This window comes from Mustelus asterias, chromosome 10 (genome assembly GCF_964213995.1).
Source record: "Mustelus asterias chromosome 10, sMusAst1.hap1.1, whole genome shotgun sequence".
Taxonomy (NCBI): domain Eukaryota; kingdom Metazoa; phylum Chordata; class Chondrichthyes; order Carcharhiniformes; family Triakidae; genus Mustelus; species Mustelus asterias.
This window is the reverse complement of record NC_135810.1, coordinates 54,109,172-54,131,805: the sequence shown is the minus strand read 5'-3', so window position 1 is coordinate 54,131,805 and position 22,634 is coordinate 54,109,172. Positions and strand designations below refer to the sequence as shown.

General features: G+C 45.6%; 2 protein-coding genes across 6 annotated transcripts in view; one reads left to right on the top strand and one right to left on the bottom strand.

Annotated features, from left to right (window-relative positions):
• The window catches only part of LOC144499588 (uncharacterized), a 312,004-nt gene that overhangs the window by 152,253 nt on the left and 137,117 nt on the right, over positions 1 to 22,634 (bottom strand). The window lies entirely within an intron of this gene.
• LOC144499587 (tripeptidyl-peptidase 2-like) overlaps positions 21,905 to 22,634 on the top strand; it is an 87,969-nt gene continuing 87,239 nt past the window's right edge. The window contains exon 1 of one of the 5 annotated variants that reach the window (XM_078221714.1): positions 21,905 to 22,205. In XM_078221714.1, coding sequence (XP_078077840.1) covers positions 22,044 to 22,205 — 162 coding nt within the window. In that variant the 5' untranslated portion in view covers positions 21,905 to 22,043. The remainder of the gene's footprint in view (positions 22,206 to 22,634) is intronic. The other 4 variants (XM_078221712.1, XM_078221710.1, XM_078221713.1 and 1 more) reach the window with 4 other exon arrangements.

Genomic DNA, 22,634 nt, shown 5'->3' with positions numbered 1-22,634 from the left:
CAAAGCAACGTCCCCTTGTATCCCATGCCCCTTCACTTTCTCCATAAGCCTTGCATGAGGCACCTTATCAAACGCCTTACTGAAATCCATATAAACCACTTCTACCGCTCTTCCCCCGTCTAAGTGTCCAGTCACATCTTCAAAAAGCTCAAATCAGACTCGTAAGGCATGATCTGCCTCGGACAAAGCCGTGCTGGCTACTTCTGATCATACTATTTCTTTCCAAATGTTCATAAATCCTGCCTCTCAGGATCTTCTCCATCAACTTACCTGCCACTGAGGTTAGACTCACCGGTCTATAATTTCCTGGGCTATCTCTTCTCCCTTTCTTGAATAACGGAACCACATCCGCCATCCTCCAATCCTCTGGAACCTCTCCCGTCTCCATTGACGATGCAAAGATCATCGCCTGAGGATCAGCAATCTCTTCCCTCGCCTCCCACAGTAACCTGGGGTACATCCCATCCGGTCCTGGCGATTTATCTAACTTGATGCTTTTCAACAGCTCCAACACATCCTCTTTCCTAATGCCCACATGCTCAATCTTCTCAGTCCACTGCAAGTCTGCGCTGCAACTACCAAGATCCTTTTCCACTGTGAATACTGAAGCAAAGTATTCATTGAGTACCTCTGCTATTTCAACCGGTTCAATACAGACTTTCCCACCGTCACATTTGATATGTCCTACTCCTTCACATCTTATCCTCTTACTCTTCACATACTTGCAGAATGCCTTGGGGTTTTCCTTTATCCTGTCTGCCAAGGCCTTCTCATGTCCCCTCCTGGCTCTTCTAATTTCCCTCTTTAGTTCCTTCCTACTCGTCGTATACTCTTCTAGATTTCGAACATTACCTAGCTCCCTGAACCTTTTGTAGGCTTTTCTTTTCTTCCTGGCTAAATCCGTTACAGCTTTCGTGCACCGCGGTTCCTGTAACCTCCCATAACTCCCCTGTCGCACTGGAACATTGCCGTGCAGAGCTCCAGACAAATTTTCCTTGAAAATTTGCCACATTTCTTCCGTACATTTCCCTGAGAAAACCTCCTTCCAATTTATGCCTCTAATTTCCTGCCTAATCGCATCATAGTTGCCCTTACTCCAGATAAACACTTTCCTAGCTCGGCTGATCCTATCTCCCTCCAATGCGAGTGTAAAGGAGATAGAGTTATGATCACTATCCCCAAAATGCTCTCCCATTGATAGATCTGACACCTGCCCAGGTTCATTCCCTAATATCAAATCAAGCACAGCCTCTCCTCTTGTAGGCTTATCCACTTACAGTGTCAGGAAGCTCTCCTGAACACACCTAACAAACTCCTCTCCATCTAAACCCCTTACCCTAGGGATATTCCAATCGATATTTGGGAAATTAAAATCTCCCATCACAACCACTCTGTTATTATCACATCTCTCCAGAATCTGCTTCCCAATCTGCTCCTCCACATCTCTGCTACTATTGGGCGGCCTATAGAAAACACCCAGTAAAGTTACCGACCCCTTCCTGTTCCTAACCTCCACCCACAGAGATTCCGTAGACAGTCCTTCCGTGGCATCCATCTTTTCTACAGCTGTGACACTATCCCTGATCAACATTGCCACTCCCCCACCTTTTTTGCATCCTTCCCTGTCCCTCCTGAAACATCTGAAACCCGGCACTTGAAGTACCCAGTCCTGACCCTGAGATAACCAAGTCTCTGTAATGGCCACCACATCACACTTCCAAGCAGCGATCCACGCTCTGAGTTCATCCATTTTGTTCACTATACTCCTTGTGTTAAAATAAACACACGTCAACCCTTCGGTCTGAGAGCTCCCCTTCCCCTTCACCTGCCTATCCTCCCTCTCACACTGCCGACCAGCCCCTCTTACTTTTACTCTAACCTCCTCTCTCCCAGTCACCACATTTTGATTCCCACCCCCCAACCATTCTAGTTTAAACCGTCCCCAGTAACCTTAGCAAACCTTCCCGCCAGAATATTGGTCCTCCTGGGATTGAAGTGAAACCCGTCCTTTTTGTACAGGTCGCACCTGCCCCTAAAGAGGTCCCAATGATCCAGGAACCTGAATCCCTGCCCCCTGCTCCAATCCCTCAGCCACTCATTCATCCTCCACCTTATTCCGTTCCTTCCCTCACTGTCTCGTGGCACAGGTAGCAATCCTGAGATTACGACCTTCGTGTTCCTTTTACTTAACTTCCCACCTAACTCCCGATATTCTCTTTTCATAACCCCTTCCCCTTTCCTGCCTACGTCGGCAGTACCAGTATGCACCACAACCTCTGGCTCCTCTCCCTCCCACTTAAGGATTTCTTGAACCCTGTCGGAAACATCCTTGATCCCGGCTCCAGGGAGGCAAACCATCATCTGCGTTTCTCGACTTCTTCCACAGAAACGCCTGTCTGACCCCCTCACTGTGGAGTCCCCACTCGCCTTCCGACTCCTTTCCTTTCCTTTTTTTGCTACAGGGCTGGACTCCGCACAGGAGGCACGACCACTGCTGCTTCTCCCAAGTGGGCTGTCGCCCCCAACAGTACTCAAACAAGAGTACTTATTCTTAAGGGGCACAACCACTGGGGTACTCTGATCCACCTGACTCTTCTCTTTCCTAACTGTGACCCACTCGCCTGATCCTTGTGGCCCCGGTGTTACCACCTGTATATAACTCCTATCTATCACCTCCTTGTTTTCCATGACCAGATGAATGTCCTCGAGCTGCAGCTCCAGTTCCCTAACTCGGTCCCTTAGGAGCCACAGCTCAATACACCTCGCGCAGATATGTACCTCTGGGAGGTTAGGCGACTCCACGACCTCCCACATCCGGCACTGAGCACAGCAAGCTGGCTTCACATTCATATTTCCCTTTTTCCTCAGAATCCGCAGGGGAAGAAATAAGAGTTAAACGTTGCAGGGGGGGGACCTACCCTGCCTCTGCCTGTTTACGCTGAAGCCCGCTGAGCCAAAGCCTTTCAGCTCTCACTCTGCTCCCTTCTCACTCCACTGCCCGCTCTCAACGTTGCCCACTGTATACTGCAGCTTGCTTTTTAAACCTCCTGCACGCTTAAAAAAAAACTAAATTCCTTCCCAGGTCGCCCCGCGGGCAGCCTACTTCCGCTTTTCAAATCTAAACTCCTAAAACGACAAACCCCGCGAAAAAGTAAGTAAAAATAATCAATTTCTTACCCCTTTAGCTGAACACACAAATCGCTCCTCTCTTCTTTGCTCCTGTCGAACTCCTCCCCTTTAATCTGTATAGGTTCCATGACTTGTTTGCCTTATTTCCGTAGATTCCATGCCAGCTTCCTTAGTAAATACAGATGCAAAAAACCCATTTAATATCTCCCCCATTTCTTTTGGTTCCATACATAGCCGACCACTCTGATCTTCAAGAGCACCAATTTTATCCCTTACTATCCTTTTGCTCTTAAAATACCTGTAGAAGCTCTCAGGATTATCCTTCACCTTATCTGCCAAAACAACCTCATGTCTTCTTTTAGTCCTCCTGATTTCTTTTTTAAGTAGTTTCTTGCCCTTTTTATACTCCTCAAGCATCTTATTTGCTCCCTATTGCCTTTACATGTCATACATCTCTCTCTTCTTTATCAGAGTTCCAATATCCCTCGAGAACCAAGGTTCCTTATTCTTATTCACTTTGCCAGATTGGCATTGCCCAGGGCCAGGGTGGCACTGCTCAAGGGGCACATCCCCTTGCCCTTGGCCTCCCTGGGGAGCTCTGTGGCCTCCAGTTCCAATGGCGAGGCGAAGTTGACTGCTCCCCTTTCATGGGGAGCATGTCTATTCCTCGCCGACACGAACCTTTCCTGGCGAGGTCATAATGGCAGTAGAACCCGGACGATTGAGCACTGGACTCGATAAGCAGATGTTGAACAGCATTTAAATAAATTTAAATACATTAACTTGCTTCTCCTCCATTTCTGGCGAGAGGTTGACCGCGCCGGAAATCCGGCGCTCGTAAAATGGCACCGGGCGCGCAAACTGGTGGCAATCGCACTAATCACTTTACCCCCCACTGTACCGCGTCCAAAAACGGGCACAACGGGTAAAATCACCCCGTCAGGAACAACCTGGAGCCCCAGTTCTCCCTCCACCTTTTGCACTTTCTTCAACAGCATCTCCAGAGAGCACCTTCGACTGACAGCCAAGCAGCACAGCATCTCCAGCTCCTTGTATCTCGTGACACGTACCATCGGACTGACCAGACCCACCAGATCACCCCGTGAGATGACCCGAAGTCCAGAACCAGCCCTTGACGAGAGGGGAAGCCCAAATGGACAAACTGCAGATCCTGAAACATCAGCCAAAAAGACCGAGGAACAGCCTTATTGAACAGGTATTACCAGTCTTTTCAGACAAATAGTTTAAATGTAGTAATAGGGATCTTTGGATAGGGTGCAGCACACTGTTTACTCAGAGATTTAAGACTATTTACTGAAGAGTCCTGTAAAAAGAGTGATAGTTTTATAATTTAATTAAGTACAATAGTAGAGTCTGATAAATATTGGGCGGTATTTTACCATTTTTTGTGCAAGTGCTGGGCGGACTTGAAACATGGAGAATTTCAGATCTGTCTTTTGAGCTCGTTGTTCGCGTCCGATCCTCGCTGCAGAAGCCTGTGGGCAGGGATTAACATGCCCAAAACCCTGCAGCTTCAATCAGAGTCTCCAACTGCGCACGCACAAAAAACAAATAATGCTGCTCCCCTGCCAGATCCCTCCCGGGCTGGATAATGCCTCCCCTGGCCCACACGGACATTGGAACCACCCCCAACATTACTGACCCCCTTACTGCCCGCCACCCAGACAGATCACGCCCATCCCCCCAGTGATCGCAGACAGAGTGGCAGTGGACCCTCTCATCCCCCCACCGATCACAGGCAGAGTGACAGCGACTCCACCCCCCCGCCCCCCCCACCCCCCCTCCGACCTTGGACCCTCCTGCACAAGGCCCCCATCTCCCCATGATCCCCATGACTCCGATCACTGTATGCCACCTCCCTCTCATCATAGAGGCACAGACCAACACGCACATCAGCACACCTGCAAGTGCTCACTTGCTTTCCCATCAAGCTAACAAGCAAACTGAATTTAACTTGCTGGAATACTCTCCCAAACTGTCTGCAGCTGATCTGCCCTAACAAGGCTCCAAAAAACCCCAAGGATGGACAGGCAGGCAGACAGTGCAGGAACAAGTGGCAAAGTCAGCGCCCAGATTCACTGAGGGTGACCTCAGCAGGTTGCTGAATGCTGCAGTGGCAAGGCAGGGCGCACTCTTCCCCCCAGCAGGACGCAAACCCAGGGGAGCTGACGGCAAAGCAGCCTGGGAGGCAGTTTCTGCCTCAGTGCCATGGCACTGGCCCCCAGAACTGCGAAGCAGTGTCACAAAAAGGTCAATGACCTCATCCGGGCAGCAAGGGTGAGTGGTTAACCCCATCTAACATCTTTCCCTAAATCGCCCCCAGATCCTCCTATCCCCAGCACCCTGCATGCTTCCAGCCCCTGACCCCAAAGCATCTCCTCCCTCCCCCCACTCCTAAGAGTACCACTGCGCTTGCCCTCTGAGGACCACCACTTGATACTCTGCAGGAGTCACACCATCATTTATTTCATGGCTCCTATCTCCACAGGAGAAGAATGCCCATAACACTCGTGAAAGGGCGGACAGGGAGTGGTGATCCTGATCTCCGGGTCCTCACCTCCTTCGAGGAGTGCGTGCTGGAGCTATCCAGAGAGGAGGACATCCGAGTTGCCAGTGTCAGCATGGACGGGCTGGAGTCGAGAAGTGAACACCTGTCAATCTTCCATTCAATTTAAGTCAATTATAAGGGGCATAGGTTTTGGGTGCAAGGGGCAAGATTTAAAGGAGCTGCATGAAGTATTTTTCTTTACACAGAGGGAGGTGGGTGCCTGGGACTCGCTGCCGGGAGAGGTCGTGGAAGCAGATATGATCGTGACCTTTAAGAAGTTTTGAAAAAAGTTTGACAAATACTTGAATGGGATGGGTATAGAGGCATATGGTCCCCGGAAGGGTTGGGAGTTACAATTCAGATGGCAACATGGTCGCTGCAGGCTTGGAGGGCCAAAGGGCTTGTTTCTATGCTGTAATTTTCTTTATGCTTTGTTCTCCGTTCAATGGAGAAATGTGAATCAAGTTTTTTGAATCCCAGATTCCTCTCCTTCCCTTGCACTTACCTTGTGTACAGTATTGCAGGAGCAGATCCGGATGCTGCAGAGCCATCTGGAATTGAGGCCCCTACTACAGCTCCAGCCCATCCTGAGACTGACAGCTCCAGAGACTCCTTGGAGGAAGCGGGTGAAGGGACCTCCGAGGGTGGCACCTTTTTGGTGTAGCTTCCACTTCACAACTCACGATTCCAGATACTCTCACATCGGTGGGTCCAGTTAGTGTTGAAGTTTCCGGGTCACTCTCTGGTGAGCACGACACATCTGATAAGGTAAATCGGGTGAAAGAGGGAACGTTCAAGACCTCTGGCATGTGGGGGCCTGCTGGAAGTGAGGACTCAGCTGGCCCCAGGCTTCTCTCTCAGCTGCTGGAGATGCAGCAACAGAGCCAGGGAATGCAGGAGGCGCTGACAGCCACACTGGATGGACTGCGAGGCTGTTGGGAGGAATCTCAAAGCTTTCAGACGGACCAGCTATTGCCTGTCTTGCGTGGTTCCCAGGCCAACGCTGCAAGGGTGGCATCCGCGGTGGAAAGCCAAGGGCAGGGATTCCTCACCATGAGTGGCAGGCTCCAAGTGATGGCCGAGTCACAACAGATTCCCAGAGGGCCACAGCTGAGGGATTCAATAGGCTTCTCGAGGTTCTGCGGCCCATGGCTGAGAGGTTCGAGAGCTTGCACAAGACCCAGCGGGACAGCACTGAGACACAGAGGGCAATGGCAGCAGCCCTTGAGAATGTGGCCCAGTCACAGAGGGTCATGGCTGAGGGACTGCAGAGCATGGCCCACTCTCAGAGGGCACTTGCTGCAGCCATTGACAGGTGGGCCCTCGACTCAGGTGGCCATCACAGAGAGCTCGACCACCATGGGCAGAACGTAGGTGGACTCCAGGTCTGGTAGGGCCAAGTGACGCCAGAGCTTCTGGAGCTCACTGCCGAAGCACCATTATCCCATGGAGTGACCCAGGGGCCCACAGGAACCCCAAGGGAGGAGGAAGGGCTGGAGCCTATTCCGGAGCCTTCCAGCCACGAGGCTGTGGCTGCACCTTCTGACTCCCCCCTTCCTGACACCGGGGCATCTCAGGGGCAGCGGGATGAAGAGGGTGTCACGGGTACATCCCAGACACCTGGAAGCCGGCCAGGCCTTCAAGGTCCAGGCCCTCCAGAGGATGCCCACCAAGCACATCACAGGCCATGGGGCAAGGTAGGCAGCTGGCCCCCTCCACTTCGGATGTACATTCTGGGGAGACACAAATACATCGTGGTAAGCCACGTAAGGTTAGGAAGTTGTAGTTGCACTGAGATGGCACAGGTGAAGAGCTGCACTGGTTACATAGATTTTTAAGCACCTTACAGTTTTCTGTTCACACGTTTTTCTGTTGGCACTTTTTATTTAGACACTTATTGTAAACAATAAATGTTTTTTCACCACCCACCTGTGACTAATTTGTCTCAGATTTGCTTTGAATGGGGATGCAGTTACCCTGACAGTCGCCGGTGGGATCCTTCATGTTGATGTCAACTGGGGAGGCCCCTCAATGCTGTGTCATTGAGAAAATGAAGCCATTGGTTCCCCAGAACCCACGAGCGATTCCCTCCCCTCCCCCACTCCACCCGCCCCGAGACTCCTGTATGGGGGTTCACTGATCCCTTACTCACTACACAGACGTGGGCCCAGGTGCCAGCATGCATATGGAGCTCAGGTAGGAGTCAGACTAATTTGCACCAGGGCATCATCATCATGGTGCTGAGCGAGTTGATGTCAACCTCCTGCCTGCCAAAGAAACTTGCTAACACAGCATACCCAGGCTCACCACTCTGGTGTTACAATGTTTCAGGAAACAGCAGGATTTGGGGGTGGGGGCAGAATGGAACCCACGAGCAGAAACACAGGCCCCTTGTAAGCGAAGCACCTGGTGATCAGGTCCTCCCTCATCGCCCTCGCATGTCTGAATCTTGCTGCCAGCCCTCCAGCGTCTGGGTGGTGTTACTCGGTGTGGTCCTCCTCCTCTTCCTCCTCCTCTTCCTGCTGGGCAGCCTCCTCCCCAGCGACGCCCGGCGGGTCAGCCTCCACGTCTTCTTCTTCCAATAAGTCAACTCTCTGCTGCGCCAGGTTGTGAAGGACACAGCACACCACCACGATGGTGGAAGAAATCAGGGGGGCGCTGTATTGTAGGGCCCCGCCAGAGTGGTCCAGGCACTGGAACCGCATTTTCAGGAGCGCGATGCACCTCTATTATAGAGCGGGTGACAACATGGGCCTCATTACAGCAGGTGTCCACCTCAGTCTCAGGCCTCCGCACCAGTCATCAGTCAAGTCCAAAGCGGGTTACCAATGTCACCCATGAGCCATCCCTGCACCCTGGGCTCCTTCTCAAAGGCCTCCAGTATGTCTGAGCTCCTCAGAATAAAACTGTCATGCACGCTGCCGGGGTTTTTTGTGCAGACGTGCGTGATTTCATCTTGTCACAAACCAACTTAGGGAGTGGAACCCCTTTCTGTTGATGAATCGTCGTGGATTCCTGACCAGGGCCTTGAGGGCAACGTGGGTGCAGTCTATAGCCCCCTGCATATTGGGCATACCTGCAATGGCCACGAATCCTGCAGCCCAGGGTTCCCGCTGAGCCTGATCCAGGTGAAATTTGACATATTGGCCAACCCGGGCATAAGGGCATTCATGACCTCATTGACACAGGTATGGAGAGCTGATGGTGAAATGCTACATACAACTCCGCTGGGAGTCTGGAAGGAGCCCGTGGCACAACAGTTTAAAGCGGCTGTCAATTTGACAGCCACCGAGAGTGGATGTCCACCCTGCCCCAAGGTACCAGATCCTGCAACAAGTGGCACAGGTGTTGCACTGTCTCCTTTCAGAGCTGGAACGGTCGGTGGCACATGGTGTGCAACATTTGTTCAAACGACACTCATGTGCGGAATTACTGGGATCTTTGAAAGCTATCCCGTTCGTTTCAGGCTGGGTCCTGATGTTCCTGGCTCCACAGTAGTAAAATAAAAATAATATTTGGTCCCTTTTGTGTAGGTGTTACCAATACGTTTTTGGTTAGTCTGCACTGCATGATGTAAATAGGGAGAGCATTGTCAGAGCATACTCCAACTTAAGTTAAAATTTGCAACCAGAGTCTTGCAGCAGCGCACCATTCCTATTTTCATATTTGAACATACTTCGACTTCAAATTATTGGGCATGCTGTTTTCCCATTTACAGGTAGCTTAAAAATTGCATTCCGGAGAAAGGAGCAGTGATTGACCCCATAATGTGAAGGAGATGCTGAAGCATATTATTAAAAACAAATGTACTTTCAATGAAATATTGCTTTTAATGAAAGTGTCCACTGTCTGATACATCTGTATAAAATCCACTTGTAAGGCATGAAAGTTGAATTATTTTATGCTTGAATTTAATTTCTCAGAAAAATGTATTGTAGAAAAATCTGTAAAGGTCTGCTTTTATACTTTGCTAGAAATATGCACTTTTAGAGTGAACTTCTATGAATATTACAGTTGTTACTCTTAACGTTGTTTTTTAACAGCAAAGCACTAGCCTGGTAAACATTTACAATTATGTGCTGATTAAGAAGCAGTTTTAAATTAACTTATAAATTGACCACAGGAAGATAACTTCTATTTCTAATTCTTGGTAATCACACTGTTGCATAATCACAAAGACTTAATGTAATCACATATAAATTACAACACCGAAACAGGCTATTTGGCCCAACTTTAGAATATGGCATGGCCGATAGCAAAGGTGACATTTACTGCCATCCCTCGTTCTGAGAAAGTGGTGATGGGTTTTCTTCCTGAACTGTTGCAGTCCCTGTAGTAAAGGGACTCCTCGGTGCTATTAAGTAGGAACAGGAAGTTTCGAGGATTTGGATCTAGTGACAATGAAAGAACGGTAATTCATATTTTCAAATGGTAGGTAAAATAACATTATAAAAGATATAGCGAGATTAACATGTAATTTAAAGGACCTTATCAGAGTAAAGGTAGAGAGCTTTTAATTTTAGAAAGCATGAACTTTGAGGAGATCTTTAAAATAATGACAGCATTAGTCTTGGCCCATATGAACAATAATTTGAGGTTGGTAGACTTTGGAGGACCAGATCACATAAATATTATTTGGGGAAGAAGTAGTTTAGATATCAAGAGGTATTTTTCCCACTTATTGACCAATAGAACAAGTTATAATCCAGAAGACCAGGTGAAGGATAGAACTGAAGCCAATCTTTTATAAGCATTAATTTACAGAGATATACGTTATACAGTTACCTCCTCAGCCAAAAACCGCAGTTTCCGTCTTTCTTTCTATGGAGGCACAAATGAATTCCCCAGTTAATGTATACAGTGACATACAATTAATATACAAGCTATTGTATGCTCCAATTGTTCAAAAAGGAATTGAAAGATTTTTTACTGTGGTCAAGTCTATATATCGGTGAATCTGTCTCCCAACCATTGATTGCTATTAAGATTTGAAGAGGTGGCATAATTGTTGATACATTAGTCATGATTCACGATAGTCCAAAACCATCTTGATTCACGAACTGACCCCTTAGATTGGAAAACTTCCAATTTCACTCCATTATTTAGGAGAGTTAAACTAGGAAATTATAGGTCATCAGCCTAACGCTGTTTTAGAGAAGCTACTAAAATAGAATGAACAGAATCCTGACAGTCGAGTCTGCACCGACCACAATCCCACCCAGGACCTGTTCCCGTAACCCCACGTATTTACCCTGCTAGTCCCCCTGACACTAAGTGTCAATTTAGCATGGCCAATCCACCTAATCTGCACATCTTTGGACTGTGGGAGGAAACTGGAGCACCCGGAGGAAACCCACACAGACACGAGGAGAATGTGCAAACTCCACACAGAGTGTGGAGGCCGGAATTGAACCCGGGTCCTTGGCTCTGTGAAGCAACAATGCTAACCGCTGTGCCATCCCCATCTGTTAATGGGGTAAGATGACAGAACATCTGGACAAATATCGATCTGATCAGGAAGGGCCAGCATGGAACTGCAAATGTTGAACAAACCTCGCAAATTTTTGAGAAGGTAACTGTCATGATAATTGAGTGATTGTTGTCGTGGACTCTAATATTAGGTACAATATGGTACACTCTGCTTCACAGGGTTCCCTGACCTGGGGTTTGAAAGTCAGAAAGTACAGGTAAGAAAAGTTGCAACAAGGCTTCAGATGCTTTGCAGTTGTGTGTTCATGTCTTGAAAATTAGTTAGTTTACAGCAATGATGTCGGTCATCCTGCATCATAAAAACAAGACGGGGGGTGTAATTTACCCGGCCCGCTATGCTGCTCGAGTAGCGCAGTGTGATGGGAAAAACCGGCGAGAAGATGCCGGTCACGACTTTCCAAGACTGTTTTGTATGGCACAATCAGTCTCGCGCCAGGATACGGTGCGAAGCTGATTACCCGATTGAAATTGACATTTGAATCGCATTAGTGAGCCCGTGACGGCATTGTCTGGGCTTGCTCATGTTTCTGACTCTGCCGGGGGATGTTCCCATCAGTGGGGATTAAAGCTCGGGGCGGATCCAGTCTGCAGGCAGACCGATCGGGGGCGGGGGCGGGGGCAGGAGGCGGGGGCAGTGGCGGGGGAGGTGGGGAGAACCGCTGCTCTGTGATCAGTGGGGTGAGAGGGGGATGATCAGGGCTGGCCATGGTGGGCGGAGCGGGGGGGGGTTGCGATCAGGGCTGGTCATTGGGGAGGAGGTGTCGGGGCCGGCTATTGGGGGTGTTCTGGAAGCTATTGGGAGGCTGGCAGTTTGGGGGGCAGTGCGCATGTGCCAATCTCCCTACCGGGCCGCAATCCCCCGCCCCAGGCAGGCTCTGTGAAGCATGGAGTGCTGGAAATTCAAACAACTAACTTTGCCCAAAAAACAGATGGGAAAATCTCCCGTTTTTACGCCCGTCGGGCATGTAGTTTTCTTTTTTGGGAAAATCGCCCCATGGTGTTGGAAGTGAACTAAAGACAAAATGGACGCTCTGAAAAGACAGACAGAGCTCAGTTTGGAGGGTAATCTTGCCGACAACTGGAGGAGATTCGAGCAGTGCTTCGACCTGTACCTCACAGCGACAGGCAGTAATATGAAACACTCGCAGGTACAGTTTTTTCCTTTCTTCATGTAGTAGGGAAGAAGCCCTAGAAGTTTATAACACATTCACATTTGAAAGTAATAGAAAATGAAATTACTTGAAAGAAGGAATGGAAAAATTTAAAGCTTACTGCAGTCCTAAGAAAAACATCAGATGTGAAAGATACAATTTTTTTGTGTGCATGCACGGCAGTACGTAACGGAGTTGAGAAGACTAGCTAAATCCTGTGAATTTGGAGAGCTTGAACAATCACTCGTCTGAGATTAAAACATTTAAATGGAGTTGATGTGGAACAGACCATTATGTACATAGTTGTCCAGCCTCCGGAAAGCAGTGCAAGAACTGTGATAAACGAAATCACTCTGCGAAGATGTGTAACTCAAAGAAAGTGCACTCGAGTGCAACTGATGTCACAGACACTGAAACTGAACCTTTGGTTCAGTAACAGCAAATTCTATAGACAAATGGAAGGTTGGTTTAAAAATTGTCAAAAATTTAACATAGAAGCAGCTGCTCCTCATAGTTGAAGGGTCAATAACAAAGGGGCATAATTTTAATATGTGGGCAGGAGATTTAGAGGAAATTTGCGAAAAGCTTTTTCACTCAGAGGGTGGTGGGAGTTTGGAATGCACAGCGTAGGAGGGTAGGAGAGGTGGGAAACTTCATAACCTTTAAAAAGTATGTGGATGAGCACTTGAAACGTCATAACATTCAAGGCTATGGGCCAAGCCCTGGAAAGTGGGATTAGTGTAGATTTAGTGTAGTTTCGTTGGTGCAAAGTTGATGGGCTGAAGGGCCCCTTCTATACTGCATGACTCCCAACAGGATGGTGAATTTCAAGCTTGACACAGGTGCACAAGCAAATACCATTACCATAAGCTTTCATTGTAAGATAAGTAAAAAAAACAGCTAACTAAAACAAAAGTGAAGTTGTCTACCTACACAGGTGCAAAAGTTGCTGCAGAAGGCGAATGCACACTTCAAGTGAACTACACAAAATAGTCACAAGCACTTCCATTTATCGTAGTAAAAAATTATTCTTCGAATCAAAGCTGGTGAAAATCTGAAGCCAATCAAGAGAATAATGACTGCCACGTCTGCTGACACCCCTGAGTAAGTTCAAAGTGTGTTCAAGGCGATTGGTTGCCTAAAGGGAGAACACACCATCACGGTTGATTAAACCGTGATACCCAAAATACATCCCCTCAGGAAAGTACCAGTAATGCTGAGAGTTGGACAGAATGGAGAAGCTTCCCATCGTAAAGAAAATTGAAGAACCAACGAAGCGGGTAACCCACTTGTTGGGATTCAGCAGGTCTGTCTGGATCCCAGAGACCTAAATTGGGCAGTAGAAAGAGAGCATTATCAGTTGCCCACAGTAGAAGAGATCATGTTTAAGCTTGCTGATGCTAAATACTGTTCAGTCTTGGATGCAAGTTCAGGGTTCTGGCTGGATGAACGCAGTTCCTTTCTCTGTATGTTCAATACACCCATACAGGCTACAGATTTTTATGTTTACCTTTTGGTGTTAATTCAGCTCCTGAGGTGTTCCATGGGACAGTGAAGCAGCTGTTTGAAGGGTTAGAGTGTGTAGAAACCTACACTGACAAATGTGCTGGTCTGGGGAGCTATACAAGAAGAACATAACCACAGAATGAGGTGGAGCTGAGAAGAGCAAGAGAAAGGAACTTCAAGTGGAAGAAGCAAAAGTGTGAAATAGCTCCCTTGGGACATGTGCTAACAAGTTAGGAACTGAAACCAGAGCAAAATTGAAGCAGTCGTGAAGTTCCCACCCACAACATGTAAGAAAGACTTGGAGAGGTTTTTAGACATGTTGATCTGTCTTGGGAAATACACTCCATAAATGTCAGACCTGACAGCACCTCACAGAGTTTCCACAAAATTATGTGGAGTGGCATGGGGAACAATGTCACCAAGAAGCTTTGATCAGTCTAAAGAAAACACTGACCCAGATACCAGTGTTAAAATATTACAATGTCAATCAACCAGTCAAGATATCAGAGGATATCTTGACAGGCTGATTGAAAATGTTCTGGGAGCTGCCCTCTTGCAAAATAAGACAGAAGTGGTGGTATGCTTCAAAGGCAATGACTGAAACAACAACATTATGCCCAAATAGAGAAATAAATACGAGCAATTGTGTTTGGCTCGGAACGTTTCCACCAGTTTATCCATGACAAAGACCTGGAGGTAGAGTCTGATCATAGGCCTTTGAAAACTATACTTAAAAGCTCCTGAACTGAAGCAAGAATCCAAAGGTAAATGCTGCATCTGCAGAAGCACCAGGTCTGATTTAAATACAAACCAGGCAAAGAAATGTACATCGCAGACAACCTGTCACATGTATATCTATCCATCACGGAAGAAAAGGACAAAGAAACGGAAGCGCATGTTCACAAGCTGACAAAACACTTACCTGCGACTATAACCAAACTGGATGAGATCAGGGAAGCGACCAAGAATTACGTCACCCTTTGAAGATGGCAGTGACTTGTACAAATTGGCTGACTCACAAGCCAGAGAAGAACCTCTTCTTCTGTACAAGAACTTTTGCGAGGAACTTCATGTAGCAGAAAAGATAGTAATTCCTGTCACACTGAGGAAAGAAATGGTGCAACACATACATGAAAGTTACCTCAGCATAGAAACATGCAAGAAAAGAACTCAACATGTAATGTATTGGCCTGGAATGGGAACACAAATTGGGGAAATGGTGAACCCTTGTGCCGTGTGCCAAAAGTACGCTAAATGACAACAAAAAGAACCACTTCAACCAAACACTGTTCGAGAAAGACCATGGCTGAAAATTGGAATGGACCTGTTCACATTAGACAACAGTTGAGTCCCTACTAGCCGTTGAGTATTACTGAGTTTTTAATTTATGTTGTTAAGAGGATAGTAAGAGCATCACTTTTTTTTTGCTCACCATGGCATACCTGAGGTGCTCATCTCATGTAACAGTGCACAATTCTCAGGCACTGAATTTTGCAAATTTGCACAGGATTCAGAGTTTTGGCACAATACATCAAGTCCCAAATATCTACAATCCAATGAAATGGTGGAACATATCATGCAGACCTTAAAACATCTGTTGAAGAAGGCAAAGGTAGACAAAAGAGACCTCTACCTATTGAATTGAACATGGGAGAGACACTGAGGATTCTGCAGGAAGGGATCTGGAATCCTGCCGTTGTCACAGGAATCACAGACCAAGGTCTTGCATAGCGGAGACTCCAAATGGACAGCAGTATAGGAGAAACTGGAAATTCCTATGGACAACAAAAGAAATGTGACCCTGCTCTGAACCAGTACATGTAGCGAAAGATCAAGAAGCAGAATCCACCGGTGAAGCAATAGATAACCAGACAAAGCCTGAGACTCCTGAATAATACCTCAGAACATCCAGTGAAAGAACTGTGTAAAAACCACAGAGATATTGAGATGAATAAAAGATCAAACAGACTGATCAAAACAGTGTGAAAGAGTAAATAAGAGATTCTGTGTACACGAGTCGGCAGTATTCACAATCTATTTTGTTTTAACAGAGACTCGCCAGAAGTGCTTCTGGTTTATAAAAAGGAAATATTATGATAATATGTGGATTATGGTTGTGGACTCAAGTATTAGGTACAATATGGTACACTCTACAGATCAGGTAACATATGTGAGGGAAGGTTGCAACAAGGCTGTAAATGCCTTGTCATTGTGTGTTCATGTTCTGAAAATGTTATTAATAAAATTGGTATCAGTCATCCTGCGTCATAAAAACAAGACAGTAACAAATGTAAGAATGGAATACCAGTGGATTTTATTTATTTCAAAAAGTTTGCAACAAGATCCTCATAAAAAGATCATTAACAAAACTGAGAAAGCATGGATTGGCAACAATTTATTGGCTTGAATAGGGAGTTTGTTGGGAGTAGGAGACAGGGATAGGGATAACGGCTATGTATTCTGATTGGGAAGATGTGATCAGAGGGGCTGGATTTTACGACCCCGCCAATAATATGCTCATCCATCACACACTCTGAATAAAGAGTTACACACATCACCCTATTTTGCAGTCCCAGCAGCACTCACTACTGAGCACTCAGCACTAGAGCTGTCGGCCAAGATTGGACTGCAGCGGAAGCTCTCATGGAGGCAACTTGTTTCTACTGAGGAGCGGAAGTCCGACTCTCATCTTGTTGAGGATGCTCAGAGTGAGTTGTGGCTGTGGAACAAGCCTGGTTTAAAGTTGGTAGATTTGCAGGGAACAACTTCCAGAGTGATGAACTAAACACCCTCCCCCCACTGTAAAATCCAGTCCATGGTGGGGGATTTGTGCTGGGGCCTCAGATTTTCAATGGGAACTGAAAATGTAGATTTTCTGGCAGTACTGAATTAGATGAAACATTAGATTATGTAAATAGGAGCAGAAAATTGCAAGAATATATTGATACATTTAGTGAAAAAAATTGTGGTTGGTGGCGCTTCTACCCTCGACCTAAGAAATATTGTTGTACTTGCTAAGAGGCAAAAAACTAGAAACTGTAGATGAGCAGAAATGTTTAGATGCCCAACTTAAGAAACAATGAAAACCTGGAGCACGGGTACAAAAGAATTCAAAGGCCTGATAAAATGTCGGCCCTTACTTTTAAGAGGACTGCAATACAAATGGATGGCAGAGCTCTGGTCAGACACAATTTGTCACAATCAGGCACTGTTTTAAGACCTGGGCTGAAAGGCCCTCAAGAAGGAAATATTGGCCTTGGATGGAATGCAATGCAGATTCACCAAAATTATTTAGGATCTAAAAGGATTAAAATATGAACATAGATTGCAAAAATTAAGATTGTATGTTCTTGACTATAGAAGATTAAGGGCTGATCCAATTTGGGTGTTTAAGAGGACCAAGTATATTTAAATAATCAAATAAATCGGTAGGATTCCCTGTTCTGGATTCCCCCATCAACTCCTCTGATGGGGGAATCCAGAACAATGCTGCATAATCTTAAAATCAGAGCGAGATCATTCAAACATGGTATCAGAAAGCGTTAATTTTTTCCACAAAAAGCTGTTGAGACTAGGTCAATTAAAATTCTGAAACTGTGATTTGTAGATCTCTGTTAGGCAAAATTATAAAAGTTACAGAACCAAGGTGAGAAGATGGAATGAAGAAATGGAAGAACCAAGACCTACTGGAATGACAGAGCAGGCTCAAGAAACTGAATGGGCTACTGTTCTTATGTTTAAAATTATTCACAAAACATTTTTCCTCTTCTGAGTGGCCCAACAATTTTCAATTATTACATGCTTTTTCTTTGTCACTATGTTTGCAGCACATTTTGTTTTAAGTAATATAAGTAAGCCGATCATTGCTGTTTGTTTCTTCTTCAGTCATTGATTGCAGCCTAAGTATTGGGATAAAAGTCTTCTGTCAGCTGTGAAGTTGCTGCCTGATGTGGGATAATAAGAGTAGTGAGATTTTTTAAAATCAGTACACATTAAGGCACTGACAGAATTAGCAACATTCAGTTAAATGACTTGAAAATAAGCTGGCAAGAAACAATTTCCACTTATGGGATGCAGTGATTGATTCAAATAAGTGATTATGATTGTAAAATATTTAATGCTGATAATTTAAATATTATTGATTTTAAGGAATATTGTTCACTTTGGTCAAAAAGCATTTTACACCAGGGAGCAATGTGGAAGGAGGATTATGCAAGGGGTGGGGGAAGGGCAAACACTAAGGGACTATGTGGAAAGAGGGTTGTGCAAGGAGTGGGGTGGGTTAAGGGTAGGGGAACCTGAACCAAAATGGGACCAGCGTCCTCGCAGGGAGATTTGCTAATACCATTGGGGAGGGTTTAAACTAATTTGGCAAGGGGGTACGATCGAGAGAGAAGGTTCAGCCTTTTGGAGGTGTACCTCCAAAATTAGAAGAGACAGCAAGTGAATCAGGAAGGCATAGAAGTTATGGACCACTTAAGGAACAAGGGAGTTTGGCAAGATTTGATGGTATCTTAATGCAAGAAGTCTGACAACAAGGCAGATGAGTTAAGGGCATATAAATTAAACATGGGGGTATGATGTCACTAAAACAGAGGTAGGATTGACAACTCAATATTCTATATCGGATCTTCAGGCGAGCAGTGAAGGAGGTGAAAAAGGAGGGGGTGTCACAATTTTGATAAGGAAATCAGTTACAGCAGTAAAGAGTTAGTGTCTTCAAATGAAGCCATATGGGTAGAACTTAAAAATCAATAAGAAGCAATCAGATTGCTGGGAATGTTCCATAGGCCCCCTAATAGTCTGAGAGAAATAGAAAGCAGATATGTAGGCAAATTTCAGAGAAGTGTACAAATAATAGGGAGTGATAGTGAGGGATTTCAACTTCACCAACGTTAACTGGGGTAGTCATAGTGTGAAAGATTTAGAGGGAGCGGAATTTTTAAAGTGCACCCAGGAAAACCTTTTAAGCCAGTATGTAGAAGATCCTACAAGAGAGGGGACGATGCTGGACTTCAATTTATGTAAGTGGTTGAAGTATCAGTAGGAGGATATTTTGCAGACATCGATAATAATTCTGTTAGATTCAAGATTGTTATGGAAAAGGACAAAGATGGGCCTGAAATCTAAGTTCTAAACTGGAGAAGGGCCAATTTTAATAAGATCAGATATGATTTGAGCATAGTGGAGTAGTAGCAGACACTTTTAAGTAAATCTGTGACAGAAAGGTGGGACGCATTCAAGAAGGAAACAGGGAGCATATAGGGCCAATATGTTCTTAGAAAGAAAAACAGTGGGACCAATAAATCCAGTGAGTCCTGGATATCGAGGGACATAATACAGCATTGGATAATGAGAAAAAGAGAGGCTTTTGGTAGATATCAAGGTCTCAAAACAGCAGAAGCCCTCGGGTATAGAATGTGGAAGAGGGAACTTAAAAAGGAAGTTGGGAGAACAAAAAGGGGACATGAAAGGATACTGGCAGATAAAATAAAGGAAAATCATAAGTTGTTTTACAAGTACATTCATAGTAAAAGGATAACTATGGAAAGAACAGGGCCCATTAAAGACCACAGTGGTAATTTGTGTGTGGAGCCGGAGGATGTAGGTAAGGTTCTAAATAAATACTTTGTGTCAGTATTCATGAGTGAAAGGGACATTGCGGGTATAGAAATCATGGAAAAGGACTGTGATACAATTAAAGTAGCCCCATCCCCAAGCACAGCACCCACCATTTTCGCAAGGTGGAAGGCGGGGGGGGCGGGGGGGCGGCAGGCGGGGGGGCAGTTTTGGGGGTGGATTCCAAGTTGCACATCTGTGGCTCACGGAGGTTGCTGCCCATATTAAACAACAGCTGTCTCCAGTCATGTCTGATTTTTGTTAGCCAAGAGAGAAAAATAGCAGGCAGATCTGATAGGAGCCGGTCTAAGCTTTGTCGAGTTGCTTGAATAGGTAGGACATTCTTTTGGTTATGGTCACAGGACACCTTGGTGGTCAGGTATCCTTTTGTGTTGTTAAAAGTAGGTATGAATATATGCAAAAAACAAACTCATTGGAACTCTCAAGCAGATTTGAACTGTCAAAACCAACTGTCTAAAGGAGCTGTTGAGGTATTTAAAACTCCCATCCTTTATTTGTGAATAAAACTGGAGTGTTAAAAAAAATCAATGCTTGCTATATCACTATCTTGACTTAAGCCTGAGGATTATCATTACTGGATTAGTGCTGCATGAATGATTTAATAAACTTCCATTATCACAGTGGAGTGTCTGCCATTTCAGTCATTTGACAGTCCTGAGTAGTTATCACCTCTTTGAAGTGGGACCAGGAATACTTGATTTTATAAGTAATTAAAGGAAATTAAATGTTTTTTAAAATCAGCATTTTCTTTTCAAATAGTGAATTCTTCAGTAGACCCATAAGAACTTTATTTGATCTCATCTTAACACAAATCCTGAGGTCTTTCTATGACAGATACTGGATGGATTGGCATAGTGTAAAGAAAAAGGATGGTGGGTGGGGAATGGAATGCTATGAGTTGGCATAAAGGGGCTATAAAGGGCCATGTAGAGTGGATGGAGGAAATAGCTTTCCATAGATGCTCTAAGGAGCCATGGGAGGTGGGTAAATGACATGGGGAGTGTGAAGGTTGGAGGGATGTTATTGTTTTCATTTAAAATGTCAATGCAGTGCTGGAACACTGAGGCAAGCCATCCACCCAGCCCACATCCACACCCAGCAGCCTCTGCATAGTTTCCAAAAATTATGGCCTGAATGTTTGCTCTCAGGTCAGGTTGAAAATGCACTGAATTCCCATCCCCCTTCTATTAAGTCCTGAGTCAGAATGCTTGTAGGCTACCTTCCCACCTAAAAGCTCCAAATCTTGTTGGGTTTGCCTGCGGCTCTCTGAAGTGGAGAGGTGGTCCCTCGTTCAAAGGCACTATGTGCCCTACTGAGGTACCTGGAATCAGGAAGGTGGGGCCTCAGAGTGAGCCATCCTTGCTGGTGATCCCACACCTCCCTCCCCCCATCTCCAATGACCAGCATTCCCCTTCCAGGGAACCCCACTTACCTGATTCCAGAGGATTAATTGTTGATTCCCAGTGCATTACTGGGAGTGGGCAGCTCTCCTCGTGGTGCTGCCGAACTACAAAGCTGCCAGCCTCAAGAATGGGATTTCTGCCCGACGTGGGCCTTACTTCAGTGGGAGCCCTGATGGTTTCGGAATAGTATCAAGCCTCCTGTGTAGAGGTAATGTGGAGCTCCCATTGGTTCTCCATTGGGTGGTTTCCATGTCCCTGCTATTAAATTTCACTCATAGCTTTGTAAAAGGAACTGATCTATTGGAGATTAAATAATCACTCATCAGGTTTATAAATCAACCGTCCATCCATATTAGTTCAGGTTTTAAGAATAGCAACACATGATTTTTATAACAAATTGCTTGGATTAAAGGGTTTATCTCGATTTGAAATTAATGTTCTGCCTTGTGGTGCCCAGAAGTCCGAAATGACCATGCTATTTTAGACAAATGCAGTAGCTTTCATCCAATGTGTTGCAAATCAATGTTATTGTTGCCATGGTGCAGATTGTAGTGCAGAGTGAGTGATGTGGTATTTGACAATATAGTTCCTAAATCATTTTAGAGTAATATAACAATATAACAGTACAGTTGGCATGAGTGTGAATTGATCCCTGGAACTCTTTGTATTAAAATTCTCATCGGGAACTACATTGATTTGAGGAATTTACAAATACAGAATGACCAATTTTCTATGCAACCATTCCCAGACAATACAAGCCAAATATTATCTCGCTCCTGTTAGTGTATTTGTTTCAGAAATTGTGAAGCAAATAGGTTAAAAGTACACTTCCATTGATGTTTGACTCTGTATTTCTTAAATCAGTTTGTCGCATAACATGTTTTCAGGTTCCTATTTTATTGAAATAATTTCCTCTTGAAAGAAATTTGAACCCTAAACGTGTCTCTCAGAATATGGTGCAAGTCCTGTAGGTGTCCTGTTCCTCTGACCCTGACATACTGTTTACCCCTGACCTTGCCAGCGCACAGTGCTGTGCCTCACTCACTCCCTCTTGGTGTGTGTGATCCCTGGCGATTGCTGCTCGCTGGAAGGATCAGCGCGGGAAGGCGAGCAGCTGAGATCAAGCTGCACATTGGGCTTCAGCGGGCGGGGGTAATGGCGCTTCATGTGGACGACTCCTTCCCTTACCAGAGTCTGCTGCCGAAGAAGGCGACGGGCGCCGCGTCTTTCCTCGCCCGGTACCCGGAGTACGACGGCAGGGGGGTTCTGATCGCTGTCTTGGACACGGGCGTGGATCCGGGAGCACAAGGACTGCAGGTAAAGGCAGGCGACCGCAAGCTAGGCCTCGTGAAGCCTCGGCCTCTCGTACACAACACAGCCACGTAGACTTTTAGAAGCAGCATTAAATCGACCACCATTCACCTTGGAAACAAGATATTATTATCTTACACCACATTTAATACATGTAAAATAGCATTTGATTACAACCCGGATGTGTTAATAAATTATTGGATGGTGGTGATGAAGACTTAACTGGCCTCTTTCAAATGTGCAGTTTTAACACTTTGCTCCTCTCATCACTGTGAGGTTATTAATTCGTGCATATTTATTCACTCATTTTGATATTCCCACTTAATTAGTATAGTATATTAGATAACTGGCTGGACCAAGTATACTGGATATTGAGTTCACTCTTTGAGACCAATTTCCTCTGTGCCATGAATAGTATAAGTTTATTATGACTGT